The sequence below is a fragment of the Ranitomeya variabilis genome, chromosome 8 (assembly GCF_051348905.1).
Source record: "Ranitomeya variabilis isolate aRanVar5 chromosome 8, aRanVar5.hap1, whole genome shotgun sequence".
NCBI lineage: Eukaryota > Metazoa > Chordata > Amphibia > Anura > Dendrobatidae > Ranitomeya > Ranitomeya variabilis.
Genome location: NC_135239.1, coordinates 205,296,222 through 205,315,235, shown reverse-complemented (window position 1 = coordinate 205,315,235; position 19,014 = coordinate 205,296,222). Strand labels below are relative to the sequence as shown.

General features: G+C 42.8%; 1 protein-coding gene across 5 annotated transcripts in view; it reads right to left on the bottom strand.

Annotated features, from left to right (window-relative positions):
- Positions 1-6,345: 6,345 nt before the first annotated feature.
- QRICH1 (glutamine rich 1) overlaps positions 6,346-19,014 on the bottom strand; it is a 35,109-nt gene continuing 22,440 nt past the window's right edge. For all 5 annotated transcript variants that reach the window (XM_077276460.1, XM_077276457.1, XM_077276458.1 and 2 more), the window contains 7 exons: positions 11,554-11,725; positions 10,947-11,101; positions 10,704-10,818; positions 9,478-9,586; positions 8,485-8,639; positions 8,305-8,404; positions 6,346-7,032 (listed from right to left, as the gene is read on the bottom strand). In XM_077276460.1, the coding sequence (XP_077132575.1) occupies positions 6,840-7,032; positions 8,305-8,404; positions 8,485-8,639; positions 9,478-9,586; positions 10,704-10,818; positions 10,947-11,101; positions 11,554-11,725 (999 nt within the window). In that variant the 3' untranslated portion in view covers positions 6,346-6,839. The remainder of the gene's footprint in view (positions 7,033-8,304; positions 8,405-8,484; positions 8,640-9,477; positions 9,587-10,703; positions 10,819-10,946; positions 11,102-11,553; positions 11,726-19,014) is intronic.

The window sequence follows — 19,014 nt, the reverse complement described above, 5'->3', positions numbered from 1 at the left end:
GCTGCGTGTCCACCAGTATGGCTGCCATTACCTCCCTTCTCTCCTTTTCTGCTATAGCAAATTGTCATTTTAGTTTTTGGAATTGTCATAACTTCTGTTTCCATCCACAAGTTTTTTTTTGTAGGAAGAGTTGCATTTTTGTAGGACACCACACATTTTACCATGTACTGTACTGAAGAACAAGGAAAAAATATTCCGAGTTGAGTGAAATGGTGAAAACCCCACAATTCCACCATTACTGTATTTCCGTTTTTTGTTTCCAGAATTCATCATTGTGGGCTTTTCATGTTGGGTTAGAAATAAAGCTGCTTTGTTTGTGATACTTCCGGGTATTTGACAAAACTCGTATAGACATTATTGCATTTTTGACGCGTTTCCGCTTGTGCGTTTTTTACCTGCAGATTTCCCACATCTAATGCAAGTCTATGGGGAAGATCTGCACAGAAAACTCAGCGTGCCAGCAAGAGAAATTGCCATGCTGAGGGTATGAAACTCGCACCACAGGTCAGTTTATGCTGAATAATATAAAAGCACAGCGGGCAGGAGATTTCTATAAATCACATCCACTTCGCTGGAACTGTAAGGGTATGTTCCCACGGTCAGGAAACGCTGCGGGTTGGGCGCTGCATACATCTGCAGTGTCCAGATGTTACAGCAGAGTGGATGGAATTTGAAGAAATCCCACCTCCACTATGCGTGCACCAGCGCCCGCGGCTTCCCTGCGGAGACGGACATGCGGCGCGTCTTTCCAGACCACAGTATGTCAATTTATCTTGTGGAGGCGCTCAGTCTCCTCAAGATAAATATTCCCATACAATGTATTGGGCGCGGTGATTCCACACGGTTCAATGAACACATGCGGAATCACCGGTGTTCAAAAGCCGGAGCGGACATGTGCTGCTTCCAAAGCGCTGCCGCTTCCTGACCGTGGGAACATACCCTGCAAAAGCTCATTGTGGGAACGTAGCCTAAGGGTATGTTTCCACGGTACGGTTTGCCGGCGGGATCGCCGCAGCGGCGAAGCCACTCGGCGCTAAGCCCCGCCCCCTTTCTGGGACGCGATGATGCCGGATGTGTACAGTACACATCCGGGATCATCGCACCCCTCGCCATAGGGCCCTGTGATATGCCTTGCGGGGACGCTGCGTCCCCGCAAGGTGTACGGACATGCTGCGTTCTGAAAAGACGCGCAGCATGTCCGGAGTCGCAGGGCCGCCGCGTGCGGGTTTCCACGCATAGTGGAGACGGGATTTCATAAAATCCCCTCCACTATGCTGGAACATCTGGACGCTGCTTGTTTGACGCTGCAGCGTCAAACAAGCAGCGTTTACGTACCGTGGAAACATACCCTAATGGATGCAAATTCTAGGGCATGTTCAGTTCTATAAGGCTGCATTCATAGTCAGCGGTTTGCATTTTATAGCCTTTTTTATTAGGGCTACTACGGCCAGACAGGATAATGTTCCAAGTGAGTTTTGTAAAATGTCATCTAGGCTGCTGGTGCTTTATTATTCTGAGGATTTACGGTACCTTTTTTTTTTTTTTTGCAATATCCTTTAACCAATATTGGATTTTTATAGCACTTTTTCCTTCACATTCTGTGCGAGCGCCTCTAAATTTATTGCACCTTGCATAGAAAACTGCAGCAGCTAACATAACACACATCTGTGCAAGTAGCTAAAATCACCTTGAGGTTTTAGATTGTGTTTAGTGATTTTTTTCCTATTTTAAAACACATCTACATACACTCCTGCACTTTCAGTTGTTACGGAGCCTCACAATTGTAGAGATGACTTCACAGCAATCATCTGTGTCAATCTCCCATAGAAGTCAATGAACATCCCTATACTGTTTCCTATACTCCACGTGTCTGCTGTATAGCACATCTATGATGTTAATGGAAACTCAAGCAAGATAACCATCCCCAAAACATGTGCAAACAAAAAATATATATCAGTATAAAAAAAAAACATAACTTGAAGTCCGGCAATTCACCTTATTTCAGCGTTGCCCAGCTTTTCTTACCGTGACAGCCGTATTCAATGTAAAGAAAGCGTAGAAGCCATAAGATTTTTATTTTTCAGTCCATACGGCCGTGTAAGGGCTCGTTGTTTTTTTTTCCTCAAGACGAGCTGTAATTTTTAATGGTTTTAGAATATCACGTACTGGAAAATGGGAAAAAAATTCCATGTGCCGTGAAATTGCAAAAAAAACCAAAACCATGCAATGCTACGATTTTTTTTTTACCATGTTCACTAAATGCTAAAACTGACCTGCCATTATGATTCTGCAGGTCAGTACGAGTTCGCAAACATGTATAGGTTCTTTTTTTTTTTTATTGAAGTGGTGAAAAATATCTAACGTTTATTAAAAAAAAAAAAGTCACCATTTTCCAAGACAGTAGCATCTACATTTTTCAGGATGTGGGGCTTATTTTTTACGAGCCCAGCTGACATTTTTATCAACACCAATTAGGCCGGCCTCACACTGGGCGTAAGACAATACGCCACGTATTATACGTCCGTACTACGGCCGTAATACGGAGAAATGTTCCCAAAATATTGATCCGTAGTCAGGGTGTGTCAGCGTATTTTGCGCATGGCATCCTCCGTATGTAATCCGTATGGCATCCGTACTGCGATATTTTCGCGCAGGCTTGCAAAACTGACATCTAATGGATTTATGTGCTCAAATGTTCGGGAAAACACATATATATATATACACACATATACATACACATATATATATATATATATATACACACATATACACATATATATATATATATATATATATATATATATACACATATATATATATATATACACATATACACATATATATACATACACATACACATATATACATATATACATACATATATACATACACATACATATATATACATACATATATATATACATATATATATATATATATACACACATACACATATATATATATATATATATATACACACACACACACATACATATATACATATACATACATATATATATATACACATATATACATATATATACATACATACATACATACATACATACATACATACATACATACATATATATATATATATATTCTGTATTTAGATTTCATTCAGCGCGATATGTGTTAAAAGCCGGTAATTCAATTGCCGGCTTCTCATTTCTCCTGCACAAACCCGACAGGATATGAGACATGGTTTTCATACAGTAAACCATCTCATATCCCCTTTTTTTTGCATATTCCACACTACTAATGTTAGTAGTGTGTATGTGCAAAATTTCAGCGCTGTAGCTGCTGAAATAAAGGGTTAAATTGCGGAAAAAATTGGCGTGGGCTCCCGCGCAATTTTCTCCGCCAGAATGGTAAAGCCAGTGACTGAGGGCAGATATTAATAGCCTAGAGAGGGTCCATGGTTATTGGCCCCCCCCGTGGCTACAAACATCTGCCCCCAGCCACCCCAGAAAAGGCACATCTGGAAGATGCGCCTATTCTGGCACTTGGCCACTCTCTTCCCACTCCCTGTAGAGGTGGGATATGGGGTAATGAAGGGTTAATGCCACCTTGCTATTGGAAGGTGACATTAAGCCAGATTAATAATGGAGAGGCGTCAATTATGACACCTATCCATTATTAATCCAATTGTTTGAAAGGGTTAAAAAAACACACACATGATTTAAAAGTATTTTAATGAAATAAACACAGCGGTTGTTGTAATAATTTATTGTTCTCTCAATCCATCAGGAACACCCTCGCTTGGAAAAATAATAAACGCACAAGATACATACCTTCTGGTGAACAGTCTCGTCCCACGAAGTAATCCATCTGAAGGGGTTAACTAATATTACAGGCAGGAGCCCTGCTAAATGCAGCTGTGCTCCATGCCTGTAATCCCCAGCGAATGAATGAAATGTAGGTCATTGACCTACATTTCCTTCAGTCGCGGTGAGGCGCCCTCTGGTGGATGTTCTCATGAACTGCAGCCTGGGAACTTTTTCCCACGCTCCAGGTCATATGAGGACATCCAGCAGGGGGCGCATCACCGCAACTGAAGGAAATGTAGGTCAATGACCTACATTTCATTCATTCGCCGGGGATTACAAGCACGGAGCACAGCTGCATTTAGCAGGGCTCCTGCCTGTAATATTAGTTAACCCCTTCAGATGGATTACTTCGTGGGACGAGACGGTTCACCAGAAGGTATGTATCTTGTGCGTTTATTATTTTTCCAAGCGAGGGTGTTCCTGATGGATTGAGAGAACAATAAATTATTACAACAACCGCTGTGTTTATTTCATTAAAATACTTTTAAATCATGTGTGTGTGTGTTTTTTTAACCCTTTCAAACAATTGGATTAATAATGGATAGGTGTCATAATTGACGCCTCTCCATTATTAATCTGGCTTAATGTCACCTTCCAATAGCAAGGTGGCATTAACCCTTCATTACCCCATATCCCACCGCTACAGGGAGTGGGAAGAGAGTGGCCAAGTGCCAGAACAGGCGCATCTTCCAGATGTGCCTTTTCTGGGGTGGCTGGGGGCAGATGTTTGTAGCCACGGGGGGGCCAATAACCATGGACCCTCTCCTGGCTATTAATATCTGCCCTCAGTCACTGGCTTTACCATTCTGGCGGAGAAAATTGCGCGGGAGCCCACGCCAATTTTTTCCGCCATTTAACCCTTTATTTCAGCAGCTACAGCGCTGAAATTTTGCACATACACACTACTAACATTAGTAGTGTGGAATATGCAAAAAAAAAAAGGGGATATGAGATGGTTTACTGTATGTAAACCATGTCTCATATCCTGTCGGGTTTGTGCAGGAGAAATGAAAAGCCGGCAATTGAATTACCGACTTTTCACTAACACCGCTGCGTATTTCTCGCAAGTCACACTGTTGGTCAGTGTGGAATCCGTATTTTTCTCGCCCCCATAGACTTTCATTGGCGATTTTTTTGCGCAATACGGTGACAAACGCAGCATGCTGCGATTTTGTACGGCCGTAGAAAGCCGTATAATACTGAACCGTAATATACGGCTAATAGGAGCAGCCCCATTGAGAATAATTGTGCAGTTTATTTTGCGAGTTTTATGGACGTAGTTTATGCGCTCATACGTCCGTAAAACTCGCTAGTGTGAGGCCGGCCTTACGGGTGGATACAATGTTTTGATCACCTGTTACTGTAATGTTGCAGAAGAAAAAAAAAAAAGGGTCATTCTGGCGGTTTGATTTTTTTTTTCCCCATTACACTTAATCCCGATCAGATTCTTTTTATATTTTGATAGATCGGGCGTTTCTGAATGTGGCGATACCAAATATGTCTATTTTTTTTTAATTGTTTTATTTTGAACGGGGCAAAAGAGGGGTGATTGGAATTTATATTTTTAAAACCATTTTTTAAAAACTTTTTCCATAGGAGATTTGAAGCTGCGATCTTCTGAAGCCCTGCTAAGTGTAGCAGAACATCCGCAGATTGTGTTTCCACCGGCTGCTAAGGGCACATGACAGCTGATTAAATCAGCTGTCATGTGCTGGAAAAGATGCAGGCTGTGCCTGAGCACACATCAGAGGGGGTGACAGGATTTACATGGCCATTCTGTTCATCCTTTAGTGAGAAATGAGCATTTGAATTGATATGCAAATGAGACTAAAGAGCCATTAGTACATCTGAAGCCTCCGTCACACCAGCTCTATTCCCCACCCAGCACCGCATCCTTCTCCTATTTGACAGGCAGCTTCTAGGCGGTGTGTCTTCAGGAAAACGAGCCATAAGTGAAGCATAAGGAGGCAGTGTTGGGCAGGGAATAGAGCTGGAGTGACAAAGGCTTCAGTTCTACTAATAGCTCTTCAGCTTCATTTGCTTATCAATTCAAATGCAGATTTCTCGGTAAAGGAGGACTGGACCGGCCGTGTAAAGGAAAGGGACAATAGTGCACGTTTAGATAGTTTGGAGGTTAAAATATTGGTGACATTCCCTTTAAGGGCTCCTTCTCACTTGCGAGAAATACATCCGAGTCTCGCAGGTTAAAACCCTGTTCTTGCGCCAGCACTCCAGAGCAGAGCGTGCAGCCGCACAGCAATACATGGAGCTGCACGCTCCGCTCGGGAGTGCCGGCGCCAGAGCAGGGTTTTAACCTGCGAGACTCAAACGTATTTCTCGCAAGTGAGAAGGAGCCCTTAGTGTATGGCTAGCTTTATAACCCCCTCCACAATACCAAAAAGTGCAGCCCTGAGAATAAAACACATGGCTCGGTTGCATGTTAAAAAGACATGCTTCACATTCTTAATAAAACAAAGAAGATTAGGAACAAATGAGAAATCTGGATATATCTGGAGCAGATACACAATATTATATTACAAGAAATGTACAGGAGGCTCATATGCCAGCAGTTTAAGGCCAAGATACCTGGGCCGGAGGAGAAGTCGATATATGTTGGCTTACGTGGATTTTTTTTTTTATACATTACACAATATAAAATTGTTAAACATTTTGCTTTTCTTCAGAATACAAGTCCTTATAGGCAAGAAAATAGCCGACTGCTTCCACAAAAGTCCATCATGTAAACCCTTGAAATGCAGGAAGACAAAAATGTATCTGTCTACAAGTTTTTGTGTCACCTCCATTCGTCAAGAATTTGGTACTCGTAGATTTAACAATTGTGTATAGTTTGCTACAATGCAGGGGGTTTCTTATACTTTATTTTAAACATGGAAGCCTAAAAGGGCTTCATTACTACACCAATAGAAAAAAAGTAGGCATCGTCTTTAGTGTAAAAGTCTGTACATTTTATTTCACCATCACATTCCCTCCGCGGCTGGAACCGGTTGTTTAGTGCATGTTGGTGGCGCCGGCAACCACAATGGCTTCCTGGATTTCACGGACAATAAGGATTCGGGTCAACATCTGTTCCATCTGCTCTCGACTGATCGGCTGGGTTGAGTACCAGATTGGACTGTTTGGAGCCACCACCGGCTCTGGCGTCAAGTAAAACGTGTCATTTCGACCTTTCACGCTCTGTGGGCTGAAAATGAAATAAGACTGAGGATTAGCAAGGATGCTGGATAAGATTTAGGGTATGTCCCAGCATAGGAAATGAAGGTACTTGGTGCACAAACTGGCTGCATGAAGCCATCACGCTCAGGTGGGGAGAGTCGCTGTCCAGTCCGTGCATTGTTGTCTGATTTATACATCCGTCTGACAACGCTCTAATGCAGTCTTTAACTGATGCAGGATAATACCGGCCTTTTAAACTTGTAGGCTTTTAACCTGGGAGAGGCATGTCTGACAAATATTAGGTTTAGGGTGCTATCAGAAAGAGGTCGCCTTATCCTGGCTGGTGGGCTCCCATGCATTGGCCAATTTGTGCGTCAAGAACCTTCTTTTTCAAAATCTATAGGAGTTAAAGAGTGCAGACATAAAGAAGAGTACAGATTCAACAGAAAGACCATGCTTTTTTTTAATCAAATCTGTACTCTGTTTGTTGTGGTCGCTCAGGCATGAGTTGTACGATCTCTTGTGCCTTTAGCTGCACGGTATTTAGTGTTGTGTGGGGGTCTCATGACGCAGATCTCCACTAATCTGCCAGCATTTATTCCCAATGAAGACGAAAACGCCCCACCTACTAATTCCATGTCAGTACGGTTCTGCCAATATCAAACATGTATAGGAGATATATATATATATATATATATATATATATATATTTTTTTTATTTTTTTTTTTAAGTGGTTATATATATTTTTTTTTTTAACATTTGTGGAACAAAAAAAATTAGTTTTGGGTCACAATTTTTCAAGATGCGCTACTTTATTTTTTAGTTTATAGAGCTTCGAGATGGTTTGTTTTTTTGCAAGTTGAGCTGACATTCTGATTGATAGCTTGGGGCACATACAATTGATTATTTTATCATCACATATGCTTGGGAAAATGGCAACTGAAAATCGTCAACTCTGGAGTTTCAATTTTTTGGGGAAATCCACAATATGGGATAAATATTTTATTAACTCAGGCAATAACACATGCAGCAATATCAAATATTTATTTTTTATTTTATTTTGCACATTGCACCATTTACAATTTAAAACTTTTATAAGTTTCTAAAGCTCCAAAAAGGCGAAAAAAAATATTGGGCAGCCAAATATATGGAAATGAGTCCTTAATCTCTCTAAATTTCTATTTAGATGGAAAATAGACAAACTGCAAGCAAATTGGTTTGATTCCCTTTGCATTTTATTGTAGTTGGTTTCTCCACAATTAAACCCCCAAATTGAGAATCCATTTATGTTTTCCATACCATTTGAAGAGGTAGAAATCATAAAGTTTAATGGGGCATCGTAGAGGATTTTCAGGATTCTCTATTTGCTCGGCGTACATGTCATCTGAAACTGGAAAACCTGAAACGAGAGCGAGTCCTGTATAATCGATAATGGACGTAAGACACAGACAACTCGTAGTCACAAGCTAAGAGATTTACCCTTCTGTTGCCCTGTTTGGTGGATTCCAAAGGCCTTAAGGTATCGGATGCTGGTGCTTTTATCTTTTGGGTTTGATGGATTCTTTTTAGTTTGTCTCAGGACCTTGGAGAAAGCCAATCTCATGTGCTGGTCAACAGTTTTCAACAAAAAATACCTGGTAAGGGAGAGAAAAAGAGAAAAAACAAATTAATAAATTATACCAGAAATGTAATCTAGTCCAGGACACAGGCAGCTGGAAGATGCAGCAAAATTTATTGAGACATGCACACATTAAGTCTTGATAAATTTCCCCCTCAGTGGACAGGTCTCCACCAATCCATTAACTATATCAACTGCTAACGACCTAAATCAAAGGGAGGGTGAGGTCCTCTTCAGCCATGCCAGTCTGTCTTGACAGCAGTGATGAAAGGGTTAAAGGGAACCCGTCGGCTGATTCATACTGTCCAAGCCATAGACAGCATGAATAAGATACTGGCTTCATTACTGCAGACATGTATGCTTTACTTTTAAATGCTGTCACAGCTCAGAGAAAAAAAGACTTCAAAGCGACGGTCGGGACTGAGGTGACTAGTATGAGGAATCACAGATGTTCCCATTAGCTTCTCCCTGCCCCATTCACCGAAATGTACAGTTCCCTCCATATTTGTGTGTAATGTTCCAATCCCAGCTGTTAGAGCAGGGGCTAATCGGTCACACAGCTGGACACTGGCCAGTGTGTAATACCCATGCTTCACTTATTCTACAGCGCTGTAAAAGCATGGCATTGTAGAAAGGGACCCTAAACAGCAGTGACTGTAAGGGTAAATGTCAGAGCTTCCCACAGACCAACGGCCTTGTAGTAGTCTGCTGTGCGTTGTATGGACACCTCTACTAGATGGTAGAATATACAGTAGGCATCTACTGATGCCACATTAGTGTGCTGTGAATACCGGTCCCCCACAACGGCGCCACACTTATACGCATACGTGGCACTCCCTTTATGGATTACTTACTTTGTATTAAAAAACATAAGTGTAGTTAGTAATGTAGAAGGAGAGTGGGCACCCAGCTGCTTGCACTCCCAAAGCATCTCCTCTGTCACATGGCTGGGAATGACGAAACCTAGAATAAAGAGAAATAAAATTAAGAATTAGTCAAAATTAAATCACACAAAATAAATATGCAAAAATAATAAACTAATGCAGAGATTAAAGAAGTCACAAATTCTTCACTGACATTTTACAAAATGCAGATAAGACATCCAGATGATCAAGATAATTTAACACAGCAGACGTCACACCAATACACACACGCACCTTCCCACCTGACCATTTGTAGTTTTCCATTTTCCCTCCCCTTCCTTTGTTTATTTTGATAACATAAGGTCTAATTTTTTTTTGGAGGACGAATTATAGTTTTGAATGACAATTTACTTTACCATACTACCATTCAATGTACCTACTCACAAAAAAATTCCCAAGTAAGGTAAAATGGTAAAAAAAAAATTATATATAATTTAAAAGAGAAGTGTTAGGACTTATTTTGCAAGTGATGAGCTAATGTTTTTACGGATCATTTTGGGGTACATACACTGAAACGGCTTTTGATCATGTACATTTTAAAATGATGTATAAATATTGGTGCCCCTTGGATGTGACAGAAAAGACAGATGACAATATGGGTGAAAATGTCCAAGTTTTCATAAGTTCATCTGACCCGTTTTACGGACACTAACAGCAATTTTTTTTATTTTTCAACTTAAAAAAGGGGTGGGGGTGGGAAAGAGGGGCAATTTAAGCTTTTAAAACCTTTTTATTTTTTCCTTCATCTTCACTTTTTTAGTCTCTTCAACTTGCAATTGTTTGATAGCTTGTACAATATGCTGTGATACTGCAGAATACAATTACAATATCCTATGAAGCTCAGCCTGTGGCTGGGCTTCATGGAAATACAAAGATTGCATTGACAGTGGTTATGGGGGACGGGTGTCTTCAGTTCTATGGCTGCATAGAGTTTTATGAAAAGATTAAGCAGTCATAAAATATGTGAGACACTTCAAAAGGATCTGGGAAGAGCAATGTCAATCAGGGAGAAGAGGGCGGCGGGTACAGGATGCTGGAGTGGGACAAGGCCCCACAAGTACGGTAAGCAATTCACCCTCAGAGCAGCTGTGGTTATAGATCCATGCACAAAATCCTATGTGGAACACTAACCAATTACAAAATATGGAATAGCTTACCAAGGGTTGTAATTCTTGGCTGAAATGTTTTCAGAACTTGGTGAAGCCATTCTGTAAACTTTATATAGTAAGGATCTGAAAATATATCATCTACTCTTCCATTTTCACAAAGGTACTGGAAAGAAAGATTACAAACATGTTAAAAAAAAAACCACACACACAACAAGGTACTGAATTTGCACCATACTCCCCTTAGGTTGTGCCACAAAACAGACCGTAACCAACAAGTAAGATTTTACTCACCTTCTGAATACAAAGGAAAATATAGTAGAGCACGTCTGGGTCATAAGGTTCATCTTCGCCGTTGCGAGCTTCCTTTGTCATGAGACATAATCCATAATTCAGCTCTGCAACTGCTGAAGATATGAGATCCTCCTGAAACCTCAAGAGCTGGCGTCCTGGAAGGAGACATATAATGAGACCATTGTATTGTCGTACCCGGTCAGGCAGCGAGACCAGAACTCGTCTTACTACTTGGCACTATTTCATTACATCGGCGCTTGTCTGATCCTGTAATTCCTGGGGGGGTCACTCATGATTTTGGCTACTGCACCTAATCCTTCCCCTCTCCCAAACACATGGTCTGTAATTAAACGGGTCCACACCACTTACACTTAACTAGCCCTAGAATACATAAAGGAAACTGAAGCAAAAAACATGCATTCTGTAACATGCTATGAAATATTTTTCACAAAGTCACATTTTATGGCCACAGTCTGGTTTTGAAGGTCTATGCTGCGAGTTGTAAGCCCAAGATGAATGGAACAAAATATTTCACCTAACCATATTTCTTATTTCAGCGCAAAACTAGAAGCATCCTCCCTAGGGTTTAAGGACAATTTGTACATACGTCCTATGGGTGCCAGTCTGTTTTGGGAGTCTTTTTCCAGTTCGGCGTTCTTTGTCTGAGCCCAGCTCCTCCATACTTCTAATCCTTCTTCTGGTTTCAGTATATTTGGCAGCATCATTTCGGGGGAGGGCTGTGGGGGTGGCTCAACCTCCGCGACTTGAATGGTTTGGGACTGAGGGGAAAAAAAAAAAAAAAAAAATACACACCATTACATTTGTGTAATACACAGCAAGCATCTGCCCATTGACAGCAGCGATTAGAGTATAATACACAGCAATCATCTGCTCGTAACAGCAGCAATCAGAGTATTACACAACCAGTATCTGCCCGAAACAGCAGCGATTAGAGCATAATACACAGCCAGTGTCTGCACATAAGAAAAAAATTGAAGAGAAATACACAACCAGCATCTGCCCAAAACAGCAGCGATTGACACAGATCGCAATCAATACTTTTTAACTATTTGTATGCTCAGGTCAATCTAACAGCAGCTTTAAAATATTGCAATAAACAATTCTTACGCTCCCTAGCAATGCGACTAATGGGATACCATTCAGCTAAAAAAAAAAAAACCATAGGACAGAAAAAAAGTGAAAAAAACTAATTGCCCAGTCCTAAAGTGGTCACCAGTACAACTATATGGGATCCTGATTTTTTGCAGGACATGTTGTAGTTTCTACATGTCACAGTTTGGGGTGCTATTTCAGTGATTACTTTTTTGTCACACAAAAGAAGCCTGATACCAAATACATTGGTTGTGTTAGGTTACTGGATATCAGTCTTTTTCAAGTGCGTTTTGTTTGAGGCTAAGTGCACACGTTGTGGAATTGCCGCGGAAATTTATACGGCAAATCCGCAACTCCTGCCGCGGGTATATCGCATGCAGAATTGGCATGCATATTCCCGCTAAACACTAGCGTTTTTCAAGCATAATTAGCTTGCAGAATGGTAGCGTTTTCCAAGCGATCGCTTGGAAAACTGATTGACAGGTTGGTCACACTTGTCAAACATAGTGTTTGACAAGTGTGACCATCTTTTACTATTGATGCTGCCTATGCAGCATCAATAGTAAAAAGGTCTAATGTTAAAAATAATAATAATAAAATAAAATGGTTATTCTCACCTTCCGACGGCCCCCGATCTCCTCAGCGGTGCACGCGGCGGCTGGGATGCTGTGTTCGAAGGACCTGGGATGACGTCACGGTCACATGACTGCGACGTCATCCCAGGTCCTTCACACACAGCATCCCTGGGAACGGAAGCCGCCGCGTGCACCGCTGAGAGGCGGGAGGACTCCGGGGGCCATTAGAAGGTGAGTATATCACTATTTTTTAAATTTTATTTATTTTTATTTTTTTTAACAATTATATGGTTCCCAGGGCCTGGATGAGAGTCTCCTCTACTCCACCCTGGGTACCATCCGCACCTGATCCGCTTACTTCCCACATGGTGGACATAGCCACATGCGGGAAGCGGATCAATGCATTCCTATGTGTGCGGAATCCCCGCGATTCCGCAAATTAATGAACATGCTGCATTTTTTTCCGGAATGCGTTTACGCTCAAGAAAAAAACGCAGCATGTGCATACAAAATGTGGATTGCATTCTTTTAATATGAGCGTTTTTTTCGCGGTTTTATAGCGAAAAAAACGCGTAAAATCCGGAATGTGTGCACACAGCCTTAGGGTTGCATTTTAGTTATTTTTTTTTTTTTAATCACAAGAAAGGGACTCATTTACCAGGACAGTGCTGGGCACATTCATCTCATCACAGACTGTCTGCAGTGTGACCACAGCCAGCACATTTCCCCCATTCTGTCACCTTGCAAACTGTCATATTAGTGATCCTTCATCCAGATACTATTTGCTCTGCACATGAAAAAGGTACTTAAATGACCACCGAACGAGTTATTATAGCGTCAATCGTTGCAACTTCTTGGCCTGTATAGATCCAGTTCAATATTTAGAGGGCCACTGTCTCCCCCTCCAGCCATTATAAACTAAAAGAGCCACCTTGTGCAGCAGTAATGCTGCATTCTAACAAGGTGGCTCTTTTAGTTTTTGGTTCAAGTATTCCCCAAATAAAGCGCTTTGAAACTTAGCCAAAATACCTGTCTTTAGCCAGGGAGGCGGGTCCTCACTCCCCAGCTTCAACCGCTACTCTGCCGTCACTCCAATCTTCAGTGGCTTTCGGCACCGCCCCTCCGCGCTTTTTTCTCTTCAAAACCGATGCCTGCGCTGTGTGTAAGCTCTGGCCGTGTGACGTCCCAGCCAGGCTTGCAGACTGCGCCTGTGCGGGCATTGCGGCCACCCACCTTGGGAATCCCAGCCCCGCAGTGTGTTATGCATTATGCACAGTGCGGGGCTAGGATTCCTGGGCATGCGCACTGCGTGTGTCAGCCTGTCACCCAGGTCCCCCACCTTACAGCGTCTGTATACTGTACTGTATACTGTACTGTATACTGTATGAGGAGGCACGATCAGCCGAATACAGTATACAGATGCTGTAAGGTGGGGGACCTGGGTGACAGGCTGACACACGCAGTGCACATGCCCAGGAGAATCCTAGCCCCGCACTGTGCATAATGCATAACACACTGCGGGGCTGGGATTCCTAAGGTGGGTGGCCGCAATGCCCGCACAGGCGCAGTCTGCAAGCCTGGCTGGGACGTCACACGGCCAGAGCTTACACACAGCGCAGGCGCCGGTTTTGAAGAGAAAAAGCGCGGAGGGGTCGGCGCCGAAAGCCACTGAAGATTGGAGTGACGGCAGAGTAGCGGTTGAAGCTGGGGAGTGAGGACCCGCCTCCCTGGCTAAAGACAGGTATTTTGGCTAAGTTTCAAAGTGCTTTATTTTGGGAATACTTGAACCAAAAACTAAGAGAGCCACCTTGTTAGAATGCAGCATTACTGCTGCACAAGGTGGCTCTTTTAGTTTATAACGGCTGGAGGGGGGTGACAGTGGCCCTTTAATCATGGTGCAGAAAGGGGTTCAAATTTTAGCCTTTCCACATTTCACTTTTGGAAGCATTATAAAGTGTTCAGAACTGTAAAATCAAGGCATTACGACAGGGGTGGACAAATCACCATAGATAAAGGCCAAGTGGATGCTTTCTATAGCCCTGCAATAGCACTTATTATGACTCTGCCTAGGCTGGAAAGGAAATGATGTGCCATACATATCAGATCAGGACATGTAATATTACTATAGAAGTGGGATAAGCGGCGGCCTCGCACACACAAGGCCGATCATCTTTTCAGAACACCATTAATTCCAGTGTGCCGTACCCTTGTTTCCCCGGCACAGATCTGTATGAACTTATACCAGCAAACATTTAAGTAGACTTATTTCATTCTGGATTTCCAGGGCCTGGCGTCAGTCATGTCCTCTACAGTAATTGTGTGGGTGCGCTAGTGCGATCAGAACAGTCAAAAAAATGATTCATAGATCATAATTAGACATTGCACACACCATCCCTTAAGGCAAGGCTTTCTGCGAATGATTGTATTATACAGATATCATTATGGGAATATTACAAGATTGCTGGGTTGGCCCAGCAGACACCTGTAACATATTTACTCACAAACTTCCATGTGATCATTTTCTATTCGACTTCATCTATATAATTTAGTCATTAAAAAAGAAAACAAAAAACAAAACAAAAAAAACAAAACAGGCTTTGGATCACACGTCAAACTCTGGACCGCACGGTGATCATAAAGGTTGGCGCACGACTTTGTCCAAGTTTTTTTTATTTTGGCCCGTCTGTATTTGAGTTTCACATCCCTGTTTTAGATGATTAAACAGCTGCGACATCACTAGGGGCATGTATTGACACAAATATACATTACATGCGGAAACGATCAAACATTTTAATTACTGAAATCGAGATTTTCATTCAGTCCACTGTCCCCGTTGTATAACATCTGCCCCCCGCTATGCCCTCTGCCTTTATTAACATGTGACAGAACGGCCGGTGGTGCAGAACTCAGACACCAGCGTGGTCCTGTAATAGGAGCCATCGGGGTCACAAGTCAGATTATGACATTTCTTCCTAAATATTCCCACCACCTTTGAGTGATATTATTGAGAACAGGGTTGCCAACTTGACTTATTTTTTTCTGGACAGCTTATAAAAAAAAAAATTAAAAAAAAATTTGCAGACAAAATATTTTCTACAGACACATTGGAAAACCATCATGTATCACTTATAATAAGGATTTATGTCCACAGCCCGTAACTAGGATATGAAGAGATCATCTGCGTTCACTGCAAACTGTATAATGATAATTTCAGTAAAAAATAATTGTGTAAGTTTCTTCAGCTTCAAAAATTTACAGACAGGGCAAAATACTGACCTATTTTTATGGACGGTCTTTTAATTTAATTTCTGGATGGCTGACAACTCTTATTGAGAACTGGAAGGAATCGCAGCAACTCAGCCATGAAGTGGAGACCCCTTAACGTTTCAGAGTAGGGGGCTCAGTGCGGAGGAGGGTAGAAGAGTCACCAATGCTCTGCTGACCCCATAACTGCAGAGTCCAGACCTCCTCTGGTATCAGCACAAACATTGCGCCCCCTCCAGGAGCTCCATGACAGAGCAGCTCATGCAGTCGTACATCACTAGACAGAGCAGCTCCATGCAGTCGTACATCACCAGACAATGCCAAGCGTAGAATGGAGTGGTGTAAAGCCGCCACCACTGAACTCTGGAGGGGACGTGTTCTGTGCAGTGATGGATCGCACTTTCTAACTGGCGTCTGACGGAGGAGTCTGGATTTGGTGACTCTAGGAAACAGTCACCCGCCTGACTGCATTGTGCCCGCTGTACAGATGGTGGAGGAGGGATAATGCCATAGGGTTGTTGTTGTTTAGGGTAGGTGCACACAATCAGGAATTGGCAGCACTTTAGACACAGCGCGTGTCCACTGTGTCAAAGCGCTGCCGGCTATTGAACACAGGTGAATCCACATGTGTTCATTGAACCATGCAAATTCACTGAGTCCAATACATTGTACGGGTGAAATTTCTCTTGCGGAGGCTCACGCTCTGCAAAATAAATAGCCATGCTGCGGTCTGGAGAGACGCGCTGCATGTCTGTCTCTGCAGGTGAGACGTGGGAGTCACTTGACTGATAGTGGGCATGGGATTTTTAGAAATCCCATCCACTATGCTTTAACATCTGGAAGCTGCAGGTTGGACTCTGCACAAGTACGCAGCGTCCAAACCTCAGTGTTTACTGATCGTATGCACATACTGTCAAGCCTCTGGTTAAAAAAAAATAAATACGGGAAGTAAATAAATTAAGAGGAATTTCACAATTCAGCACAAGACACTAAACATACTCCCAAATGAACAAAAGAATGGCTTCGTCAGAAGATAAAAGTTTTGGAATGTTCCAGCCGGATCCCAGACCTGAATCCAAGTGAAAATCTGTGGGTGATCTTTATTTTAAACATGAAAAAAAAAAAAAAAAAAAAAAAAAAAAAAAAAGGATTTTTCATATCTTCTCTCCAGCAAACGCTGCTGGAGAGAAGATATGAATGGCGGCTTCAGCACCACGTTGGGGGGACAGCGCTTACTGTAGCGCTGTCTCCTGCACGGCACACGGACTGCACACGGACAGCATCCGTGTGCGGTACGTGTTTCACACGGACCCATTGACTTTAATGGGTCCGTGTGATCCGTGCGCTCCCACAAACACCGACATGTCTCCGTGTTTTGCACGCGGACACACGGTCCGCGAAAACACGCTGACATGTGCAGAGACACATTGATTTTAATGTGTCTACGTGTGTCAGTGTCTCCGGTACGTGAGAAAACGGACACCTCACGTACCGGAATCACTGACGTGTGAAACCGGCCTAAGAGGGTGTTCTCCACAGGAGATGGCCCCCACAATTTTACGGATGAAGAGTGGGCAAAGATCGCCAATTTTAGATGTGCAATGCTGATAAACTTCAACCCAACAAGATTGAATGCTGTTATAAATTCAAAGGGAACTTCAACGAAGTTGTAGTGTAAGGATGTGCACATTTATGCAACATTATTTTTGTTATTTTTCTTTTTTCACCTCAAAACATTTGTTTTTGAATGGTACGGATAATTATGGGCGACATTAAGGTTAAAAAAGTTGGGAAATAATTATTCTTGGTATGATTTTTGCATTTACAAAAACCTGTTACTTTAAACAGAGGTGTGTAGACTTCTCATAACCACTGTGTACCTCTCGACCAGCATGATGCATATTTCTGTAGTCATAGGTGGTAATTGGCCCTTTCACAGAATATGTAGGTTAATGATGGCTCGTCAAGACAAATCCCATCATCATACGATTCTCATCAAGTTCATTAAATTTTTCTCTTTACACAAAGAATTTTAGGTCTGGGAGAAACAAAGATTGACTAAAATATCTACGTCAGTCCTGGCTAAAGAGGGAACTTGTTTCTTAAGGCCCCGTCTCACATAGCGAGATCGCTAGCGAGATCGCTGCTGAGTCACAAGTTTTGTGACGCAACAGCGACCTCAGTAGCGATCTCGCTATGTGTGACACGTACCAGCGATCAGGCCCCTGCTGCGAGATCGCTGGTCGTGTCAGAATGGCCTGGACCTTTTTTTGGTCGTTGAGGCCCCGCTGACATCGCTGAATCGGTGTGTGTGACACCGATCCAGCGATGTCTTCACTGGTAACCAGGGTAAACATCGGGTTACTAAGCGCAGGGCCGCGCTTAGTAACCCGATGTTTACCCTGGTTACCAGCGTAAATATAAAAAAAAAACAAACACTACATACTCACCATCTGTTGCCCGTCAGGTCCCTTGGCGTCTGCTTCCTGCTCTGACTGAGCCGCCGTAAAGTGAGAGCACAGCAGTGACGTCACCGCTGCGCTCTGCTCTCAGCTCTCACTGTACGGCGGCTCAGTCAGAGCAGGAAGCAGACGCCAAGGGACCTGACGGGCAACAGATGGTGAGTATGTACTGTTTTTTTTTTTTTACATTTACGCTGGTAACCAGGGTAAACATCGGGTTACTAAGCGCGGCCCTGCGCTTAGTAACCCGATGTTTACCCTGGTTACCCGGGTGCTGCAGGGGGACTTCGGCATCGTTGAAGACAGTTTCAACGATGCCGAAGTCGTTCCCCTGATCGTTGGTCGCTGGAGAGAGCTGTCTGTGTGACAGCTCCCCAGCGACCACACAGCGACGCTGCAGCGATCAGCATCGTTGTCTGTATCGCTGCAGCGTCGCTGTGTGAGACGGGGCCTTTAGTCGTCCCATAATGTTCGCTCAGTGCGGCTAAAAATAACTAAACTTGACCAACCAAACCTTGCATGTGCAAACACTTGTGAATTGTGTAGAAAGGAGACAGTCAGAGAAGATTAAAAGCCGTATGTAAACAGAGAAACCAGAAAGCAGCCAGGGCGTTACACAGTAAACGTATGCACACGTACTGTGTAGGAGGTTGT